Source organism: Egretta garzetta, unplaced genomic scaffold (assembly GCF_000687185.1).
Source record: "Egretta garzetta isolate BGI_Z169 unplaced genomic scaffold, ASM68718v1 scaffold467, whole genome shotgun sequence".
Lineage (NCBI taxonomy): Eukaryota > Metazoa > Chordata > Aves > Pelecaniformes > Ardeidae > Egretta > Egretta garzetta.
The window spans coordinates 1343618-1354158 of NW_009260196.1; the positions used below are offsets into that span (position 1 = coordinate 1343618).

The 10541-nt window shown below is 42.2% G+C and overlaps 1 protein-coding gene across 1 annotated transcript in view; it reads left to right on the forward strand.

Moving 5' to 3' along the window:
- Positions 1-10073, forward strand: part of ANKRD50 (ankyrin repeat domain 50) — a 36864-nt gene extending 26791 nt beyond the window's left edge. The window contains exon 3 of the mRNA XM_035897604.1: positions 6529-10073. Coding sequence (XP_035753497.1) covers positions 6529-10073 — 3545 coding nt within the window. The remainder of the gene's footprint in view (positions 1-6528) is intronic.
- The last annotated feature ends 468 nt before the right edge of the window (positions 10074-10541 follow it).

Genomic DNA, 10541 nt, shown 5'->3' on the forward strand with positions numbered 1-10541 from the left:
AATTTAAAAAAAAAAAAAAAAGGTTTTGCCTCTTGTGGCTGCAGAGACAACCTCAAAAATATGAACCAAATGTAAAATGATGCTCGTGTGAGTCTGCGGTCACCCTCCGCAGCGAGCAGAAGCCAGGCAGTGGGGTACAAAAGGAGGGGAACAGATAACACACGTCCTCCTGCCTTCTCCTCCCTGGTAACGGGCGATAGGACAAGGGGGAATGCTCTGAAGTTGTGCCAGGGCAGGTTTAGGTTGGACATTAGGACAAACTTCTTCACAGTAAGGGCTGTCAGGCTCTGGAATGGGCTGCCCAGGGAGGTGGTGGAGTCCCCATCCCTGGAGGCATTTAAAAGAAGGATAGATGAGGTGCTTAGGGACAGGGTTTAGTGGTGGGATGGCAGGGTTGGGTTCAAGGTTGGACTTGATGATCTTAAAGGTCTTTTCCAACCTAGATTATTCTATGATGGTTCTGTGATTCTCTTGCGCCTGCGCTGTCACCAACTGCCACATCACGCCTGTTTGCTTTTCTTACTGACTTCTTCCCAAAATGTAACAATTCTCTGACTTGCGCCCGTAATTATCAGCGTTATCTCCCACATCATCGTTTGCTATCGTTTGGCTACAAGTCTGGACAGTCAAGCAGCTACATTAAACAACAGTCATTCCAACCTCTGTATTATAATGTTAGAAAAAGTTTCCTTGTCTTTCCAAAAAACTGACAAAGCCCTCCAACCTGAAAGGAGCACAGAACATACAATTATTATTTTTTTTAATGCTTCAGCTAATTAGCTGATACAAATGCTTCTTCCAAAATGAGGCTAAATCTCGAAAGCATAGCAGTTGTTCTTACAAAACTAAATTCCTTTTTTAAAGATCCATCATATTAGTTTAAAAGCTTCAGGCATTTTAAAAGCAGGCAATTTTATTTCGATGAGTTTGAGTGAAAAGCAGATAATTTCTCATTAACAGCATAAAGGTAAATAGATAAAAGTGCATATAAACAAACTATTTTTTGGTTGAAAGAGGCTTTTTTTTAACAGGTATTTATTAAATTTCTTCTTTTTTGCTACACAAATAAATCAAGTATCTGTGGCATCTGGCTTGATTATACCCCTCAATTAAACACGGACATTCTTCACCCGAAGAATTCCTTCCAATGTGTGAGGCATGAGTGCACCAGCGTGGTACAACCCACGCGGATGTCACATCGCAGGGAGCCGCGCTTTCCACAAAGGTGATGTTGGATACCGGAAAGATACTGGAAACTGCAATAAAAAGAATCAAAAGTCAACGTGAAAGGGTTCAGTTTAGTCTTAGAGGCAGCTTAACCTCCATTTGCCCACTTATCCATAGGCAAAAGCAGATGGTCTGTCATTCATTTTTCACTCTTCCTTTTATCTGTCACTCAGTTCCGGACAGCCAGACATTATTAAGAGCTAGTATTTATGCAAACTCATTCTGGATTAGATAGAAAACTTGGGAGCACGAGTCTTTCTCGTATTTCTGCTATTTGCTGGTTCTGGTCTGAATAGGTGTGGAGGGGTGTTTTTCTTGTAGCCTTTCCTAAAATTAAAAAACAAGTAAAAATGTGAGAACTTTAGAGAAATACAGTAAAAATCACAGCCCGGCTTTTCTGCACCCAGCAAACTCATACTGTTTGGTAACTGAAGCTGCTCGGGTAGTCGGATTGCTGAATCCCCAAATCAAATCAGTTGCCTGATGTGGAACTGAACCTTTTCTCATTAGCTGCCATTCCAGAAAATAAGTGGCAGGAGACCACCTCAGGAAAAAGTGCTTCAAAAAAGAAAATCTAAGTTGTCCTCAAATTTTTCATTGTAGGTTGGAATTTGAGTGGTTTCATGCTACTTTAAAGTCTCTATGGGAGTTGGATTTTTACCATAAGTGATAATTTTCATATACTTCTGTAGTTGTAAAATTTACTCTTATAGTATTAAAGCTTTGAAAAAGTGTATTTGTTGTTTTGCTTTGGGTTTTGGAAAAAAAATATTTGGAAGGCTTGGGAAATAAACTGGGAGCTTTTAATTAGTTTCCTTTCTTCTCGTTACCACTTTCTTCTCATCACCACTCTGAAAACATGATCCTAAGGAATTTCATATTTCCTAGTAAAAAGTTGTGTGTGAATTTTGAATTTTACTTGCTTTGTCATTAAAGAGGGAAGACTAAATTGTTTTAAATGGACTGTTACCTGTAAATCTGACTAAATAAACTGCTGTGCAGTGACACAGCCCAGTTGAGAGCAGCAGATTTCAGCCTCTGGGGTAGATGCAGTGGAATTTGTAATTCACAGTATAGTGCAAATGCACTAAAAGCTCAGTGTGCCACTTGAATTTTCAGGTGCATTTTGCTCTGCTGGATACATTTATGCTTTTTGAGCAGGTGTGCAAAAATAGCCACAAAAATACCTAATTCAATATCTGCTTGGATCAGCAGCGTAAATTACTAATGCCAAAACATTGCCATGTTTTTAATCATTTAGGTTCCTTTAAAATTAACAATCCAGTCAAATGAGATCTATCAAAATGTATTTAAAAATTCTGTAATTTACTTGTGCAAATGTATTTAAAGATATTAAAGAAGGGTATCCTTAAGTATTTACTAGAAGCTTCTAGTTAATACCGTATTTTTTATTATTAAAGTTTGAAAAGGTTGACATACTGTAAAAGTATTTATATAGCCAAGATGCTACTTTTTTTTTTTTTTTCTTTGAATGACCCTAGATCTTGCCAAGAAATACATTTGGAACTGATTTGTTTACAGAACTGCCAGGAATTTAATAAATCAGGAAAATGCATATTGGAGCTCCCATTGGGTTGAAAGTGATGTGTTGTAAGAAAAATTTGAACAATGCAAAAACAGGGTCGTGGGACCGCAAGTTCTGTCTACGGCGCTCCTGTTTTGCTGAGCTTAAGTAGTTCATGGGAATGCATCTGAAACAAAATGGGCTTTCTCTTAATGTTTTGGTGCTTCTTGTCCATGAAAGTGGCTTATTGTATCTGGTAGGGTTGAAAAGCAAGTTTGCAGGATCTTTGTTTGGAAATGTAAAATGACCTCATTTACGTAGACGTTTGGGCAAAAAAACATGGCTTTGTTTTCCTCCTTCAAGCTAGGAACAAGAATTTGAGATTTAAAAAAAAAAAACCAACCTCAATTCTATCAATAAGGCCTTTTTATGAATTATTTCCTTATTACAGTGTGGCATGGCACAGTGGTTAAAATTAACAACCTATTTCTGTTCAAAAGCCTGGTTACAATGGCAACTTGTTAATCCCAGCCCTGAAGGAACGTATCGTCCCCAGGATGCACGAAGGTCTGGGCGAGTGTCGCGTCCTGCTTGCTATACAAACTTGTCTTCAGATACCATCTATAGGATCTCATTAACAAGGAATATTTGGAAATAGCGCAAAAGAAAAGAAGCAATTTTTAGCTTCTTTAAACACACGGCCGATTGAATTGTTTAAATTACTGGAATAGTCACTGCTCAGAAGTCTTCCAAAATCTATTTGCTTTGCCTGAAGTGCTTAGACATTGGCTGTGTCTCCGGTAAGTACAGAGTAGGGCAATATTTTTAATGTTAATATGGAACAAAGTCACGATACCACCCCAAACCCTTCCTCTTACTTTTTTTGGAGGGTTTGGGGTTGGTTTATCACATCCAAAACGGTTTTGTTCACTTTCCCACCCATTTTGGGAAGCAAACTGGGAATCGGTATTGAAAGAACACTGCAAGATGAGGGAGAAGCTTTTGCCTTTGGAAGCAGACGTACGGGGACCGAGACGCTCCGACAGTTACTGCTCTGCGAGTTTCCACGTGAGGGCTGGGAGTCACGGGAGGTGAAGCGTGGTCGTCAGTCTGTCAGCACTGAACATGAGCTGAAATCCCAGGATTGCTCTCCTGTGAGTCAGTCGGGGCGCTTCTCACTGGGGAAAGGAAATCAACTGCCGTAAAAACTGAGAAAACCGCTTGAGTAATTTAAAAATAAAAATCACTTGGATACGCGGATCTATATTGGAAGGAAGGATGCGAGCGTGGGATTAACGTGAGAGAGTGGGGATGTTGTGAGCAGAGTCACTGCTGACTAAACGCATCGAGGAGGAGTTGGCAGAGCTCTGTGCCTGTTCCCGTTCAGCCATGCCACAGGGACTGGTCTGTCCTGGGAGAAGCAGACAGGTTCAAAGAACCGAAAGGTGAGCACGTGCCATGGCTGTGTTTGCTCGGAACGGAGCAAACCCAGAGTTGTTCCCTGCACGCACGAGGTGACCAAAGGGACCCTCGTGTCTGATGACAGCTCTGTGGATGCATACGACTCTGAAGGCACGCACCAAGCCAGGCCCTGCTTTTAATGCCTCTGTTTCTACTTGGATATCTTCTGAAGGATCATAACCTGGAAACAGCCTTTCACTTGATGTGGAAGCTTGGGATCTGCAGATCTGCAAGGGCACTGTCTGTTCTTACTCAGCAAAGTTTCTTATTTGGCTTATGTGCAAGAAAAGGGCTTTACAAAGTATTTACAAAGTTACATACAGGGTATTTTAATCAAAAGAGTAGTAAACCAAGGAATTACGCCATTGTGCAGGTCAGGTTAGGATATTCTTTGACGTTGTGACATATTATGGGGGATAAAGATGGTTCTGTGTTTCTTTGGAGAGAAAAAAAATGCCCTTGTGGAATGGGCAAAGATCCCCCCAGTGTAGTTATTTTCTGCCTCCTGGCCTTCTCATTCAAAAATCTTTGAGTAGGCAATCTTATTAGCATAGTCTTAGCCTGAGAGGTGACCAGGCAAAAGCGTCCTATCCAGTGATTTTATTTTAGGGAGCAGCATGATTTTGTTTTAGGTAGCCTATTGATTCAGTCCTGTTAGATTTGTAATGCTACCATAATTAATAAGGGAAGCAGAACGAGCTCAGTAACACCACCGTAGTTTGCCTCTCAGTTCTAATTTGTAGTGTTTGTACAACGCTCGCGTTGACCCAACAGTTAACAGCGTGAGCTTAATGTGACATTCGGAGCCTCTGCTGAAGACACCCAGGAACAAAAAGCACAGCTCTCTTACCAGGCTGAGTTTTCAGTCGGAACAAGCTCCCAGGCTAAGCAGTTTAATCCACAGAATGTTTAAATACAGTAAAAACATAGATCTGGAAATAACATTCTTGCAGAGTTGTACTTAAAATTATTTGCTCTATGGAGATGGGGCCAAAATTGCATTGAATGCGTTGCGCTCTGGTTGGTTTTCCTTCAGTATGATTTGGAGGTTGGGAACTGCTTTGATTTGAAAAGCAAAGGTGGGGTTTTTTTACGACTAGCCGAGCTGACTGTAAGGAATTGTGTGCCATCTGCTACACTGGAGGAGGAGATTGCAGCCTCTCCCTGGAGAAGCGAGGTACAGTTCTGGCCTAAAACACAGGAGTTTAAGCTGCTGTGTCTGTCACCTCCATGGTTTTCGCATAGCTTCTGGAAAAGTAGCGTTCAAACCATGTAAGGTGTCATTACTCAAAAAGAGTAGGTCTTTGTCAAATGCTTTACTTGGCACTACCAAAGCAAATGTTTCAGGTGACAGAGATAGCTGTGTAGTCCATACAACTATATCTTAATTCCGCCTCATTCTTGAGAGCCTTATGGTCACTGAGGTTGCCCTAGGGACTTGTCTAAGAACGTTCTTGGCTTCAGGCGGGGGGGTGGTGGTGTACCTGTGCATGTGTGGGGAGGCGATGTACGCAGCATGCACACATGAAATGATTTCCCTTTTTCTTCAAAATAATAAACAGGTTGGAAAACCAATGAGATCAGATGAGTACGAGAAAAAGGTGATCAGGTTAAAGTGATTTATGTACATTGCATCATGCATATGCACCAGGTGCGAACAACCACTTCTATAATTATATTGTTATAATAACTGTCTTAATCTAAATAGCTGAGAATAATTTGGAATTCCATTGCTAACCACATTGGAGAAGGGATTATTCCTTTAATTATATAATAATACTTAATAATCTTATTTTGGTTGCAGTTCTGGTGGTTTTGCTTAGGTGTTTAGTATTGAGCAAGGTGGGCACACAATGTCTGATTCAAAGTGATTTTTACATTTTTCTTGTGTTAGCAGCACGTCTGTCTGTCTGATAGTAGATGGTGGTAAAAATGTGTCTGTTATCCAAGTTCTCCGCTATTATTATTCATTTACATTCACTGTGTGTACACACAAAATATACTCTTGTGGGTGTTCCCCACCCAGAAATGTCTGTCTTTTATTTATTTTTTTTTTAACATTGAGTTAAACGAAACTAGATAAGAACTAATACTGACTTTTTTCCCTTTTAATAGGTTTTCGAAAAATAAGTCTGGATGATCTGCGAAAGGCTTACATTGTGAAAGATGTGCAACAATATATTCTGCATCGTTTAGATCAGGAGGAAGCACTGAGACAGCATCTCACAAAAGAAACTGCAGAAATGCTGAATCAGCTTCACATAGTTAAACGAATCTAGATAAGAACTAATAATGACTTTTTTCCCTTTTAATAGGTTTTCGAAAAATAAGTCTGGATGATCTGCGAAAGGCTTACATTGTGAAAGATGTGCAACAATATATTCTGCATCGTTTAGATCAGGAGGAAGCACTGAGACAGCATCTCACAAAAGAAACTGCAGAAATGCTGAATCAGCTTCACATCAAAAGCAGCGGTTGCTTTCTGTATCTGGAACGTGTCCTAGATGGAGTCGTGGAGAATTTTATTATGTTACGAGAGATCCGTGATATTCCGGGAACGTTAAACGGCCTCTACCTTTGGCTCTGTCAGAGACTTTTTGTGAGAAAACAATTTGCAAAGGTCCAGCCTATTCTTAATGTAATTCTTGCAGCCTGTAGGCCGTTAACCACCACGGAGTTGTATCATGCAGTGTGGACCAAAAATATGACATTGACGATGGAAGACTTTCAACGCAAGTTGGATGTCCTGTCAAAAGTCCTTATTGATGGGCTGGGAAATACAAAAATCTTATTTCATTATAGTTTTGCGGAATGGTTGCTAGACGTAAAGCACTGTACGCAGAAATACTTGTGTAACGCAGCAGAGGGACACAGAATGCTGGCAATGAGTTACACTTGCCGAGCGAAGGATTTGACACCGCTAGAAGCTCAAGAGTTTGCACTGCATCTAATTAATTCAAATTTACAGTTAGAGACTTCAGAGCTGGCTTTATGGATGATATGGAACGGCACACCCGTCAAAGACTCCCTGTCGACCTTAATTCCTAAAGAACAGGAGGTATTACAGCTACTGGTAAAAGCTGGCGCTCACGTCAACAGTGAAGACGACCGCACGTCTTGCATTGTTCGGCAGGCTCTGGAGAGGGAAGATTCCATTCGCACCTTGTTAGACAACGGAGCATCAGTAAACCAGTGCGATTCCAATGGGAGAACGCTCTTGGCCAACGCAGGCTACAGCGGCAATCTCGATGTCGTTAACTTGCTGGTTTCAAGGGGAGCAGATTTAGAGATAGAAGATACTCATGGGCAAACAGCACTTACCTTAGCTGCTCGGCAGGGACACACCAAGGTTGTCAATTGCTTGATTGGATGCGGGGCTAATGTTAATCACACTGATCACGACGGCTGGACGGCATTGCGATCCGCAGCGTGGGGTGGGCACACGGAGGTGGTTTCTGCGCTCCTTTATGCTGGAGTCAAAGTGGACTGTGCAGATGCCGACAGTCGAACGGCGCTGAGGGCAGCAGCTTGGGGAGGACATGAAGATATTGTGCTCAATCTGCTTCAACATGGTGCTGAAGTTAATAAAGCTGATAATGAGGGCAGAACAGCTTTGATTGCGGCCGCTTACATGGGGCATAAGGAGATCGTGGAGCACCTGCTGGATCACGGTGCAGAGGTAAACCATGAGGATGTGGATGGAAGGACTGCACTGTCCGTGGCTGCGCTTTGTGTCCCAGCCAGTAAGGGACATGCCTCAGTGGTTAGTCTTCTAATTGACCGCGGTGCTGAAGTTGACCATTGCGATAAAGACGGCATGACTCCGCTGCTGGTAGCTGCTTATGAAGGACATGTAGATGTTGTCGATCTACTTCTAGAAGGAGGAGCCGATGTTGATCACACAGACAACAATGGTCGCACGCCACTGCTGGCAGCAGCCTCCATGGGCCACGCTTCAGTTGTGAATACTCTCTTATTTTGGGGTGCAGCTGTTGATAGCATTGATAGTGAAGGGAGAACGGTTCTGAGCATAGCCTCTGCGCAAGGCAATGTCGAAGTAGTACGGACTCTGCTGGACAGGGGGCTAGATGAAAACCATAGGGATGATGCAGGCTGGACACCTTTGCATATGGCAGCTTTTGAAGGTCACAGGTTGATCTGTGATGCTCTTATAGAACAAGGTGCTAGAACAAATGAAATTGATAATGATGGACGTATACCTTTCATATTAGCTGCACAAGAAGGTCACTATGATTGTGTGCAGATATTACTGGAAAATAAATCCAACATTGATCAGAGAGGCTATGATGGGAGAAACGCTCTCCGGGTTGCTGCTTTAGAAGGTCACAGAGATATAGTTGAACTACTGCTCAGCCACGGAGCAGATGTCAACTACAAAGACGCTGATGGCCGGCCAACACTTTATATCTTAGCGTTAGAAAACCAGCTTACGATGGCTGAGTATTTTTTAGAAAATGGTGCAAACGTAGAAGCAAGTGATGCTGAAGGAAGAACAGCACTCCATGTTTCCTGCTGGCAGGGCCATTTGGAGATGGTACAGGTGCTGATAACATACCATGCCGATGTGAATGCTGCAGATAACGAGAAGAGATCTGCTTTGCAGTCCGCTGCATGGCAAGGTCACGTGAAGGTAGTGCAGCTTCTCATTGAGCATGGAGCTCTGGTTGACCATACATGTAATCAAGGTGCTACTGGACTCTGCATTGCAGCCCAAGAAGGGCACATTGACGTTGTCCAGATATTACTGGAGCATGGTGCTGATCCAAATCATGCCGACCAGTTTGGGCGCACTGCTATGCGTGTTGCAGCTAAAAATGGACACTCTCAGATTATTAAGTTACTGGAAAAATACGGTGCATCTACTCTGAACGGTTGCACTCCATCTCCAGTCCACACAATGGAGCAAAAACCCTTACAGTCAGTCTCCTCTAAAATGCAGTCGTTAACAATGAAGTCAAACAGTTCAGGGAGTACTGGTGGAGATATGCAGCCTAGTATGCGTGGCTTATCTAATGGGCCTGCTCACGCCTTCAGTTCTCCTTCAGAGTCACCTGATTCTACAGTTGACCGTCAGAAGTCATCCTTATCAAATAATTCCCTGAAAAGTTCCAAAAACTCTTCTCTCCGCACCACATCGTCGACTGCTACCGCTCAGACGGTGCCCATTGATAGTTTCCACAGCCTGTCGTTCACAGAGCAAATACAGCAGCATTCCCTGCCCCGCAGCAGAAGTAGGCAGTCTATTGTTTCTCCTTCTTCCACAACTCATTCCCTAAGTCAAAATCATAATTCACCAAGCAGCGAATTTGAATGGAGCCAAGTCAAACCTAGTTTGAAATCAACTAAAGCTAACAAAGGGGGGAAAACGGACAACTCCAGCAAATCTGGGTCAGCTGGAAAAAAATTAAAACAAAGTAGTTCCTCCCAACCAAAAGTGTTAGAGTATGAAATGACTCAGTTTGATAAACGAGTACCTATTGCCAAATCTGGGACGAGCGTGCCACTGAAATCAATGCCGGCAGAGCCACAGTGCAAAATTTTGGTCCCACCAGCTCAGCAAGAAGTTGGTCGATCTCAGCAACAGTTCCTAATTCACCAACAGAGTGGAGAACAGAAGAAAAGAAATGGAATTATGACAAATCCAAATTACCACCTTCAGAGCAATCAGGTTTTTCTCGGTAGGGTTTCCGTCCCACGAACAGTGCAGGATAGAGGGCATCAAGAAGTACTGGAAGGCTATCCTCCCGCCGAGACAGAACTCAGCCTTAAGCAAGCCTTAAAACTTCAGATTGAAGGTAGCGACCCAAGTTTCAACTACAAGAAGGAAACCCCATTATAAAAGGTAACCTATCCAGTCACAAAGGAAGCAAGTGCTTGTATTTCATCATGTGCTTTTTAAATACGCTAAAATTACGCTTCATTGTCGGCCATCATCATAATTGCTTTCTTAATGAAAACCATGACTCTTAAAGTCTTAACCTGGCAAGTATTTGGTTTGCTGTCGTTTAAAAGCATCAGTTGGAGAGGATTGGGTCACCGACATATTTTCTGTCGAATTCTGATTGCTCCCATCGCACCCCACTGTCTTTGATATGTGACTGAGCGAAGCAGCAAGTTTCATGTAGCGTTGATTTGGATTTTTCTTTTCAAATATAAGGACAGCTGGGAATTTTAACGTGTGGTATTTTCAGATACAGTAATTATTTCATTATTTACAAAAATGCTTTTCAGGCAACCACTTTTGTGAATTTGGATTTTAAATGCGAAATCTCAGCAGCATAATTATCAACAAATTAAAAAGTTAAAA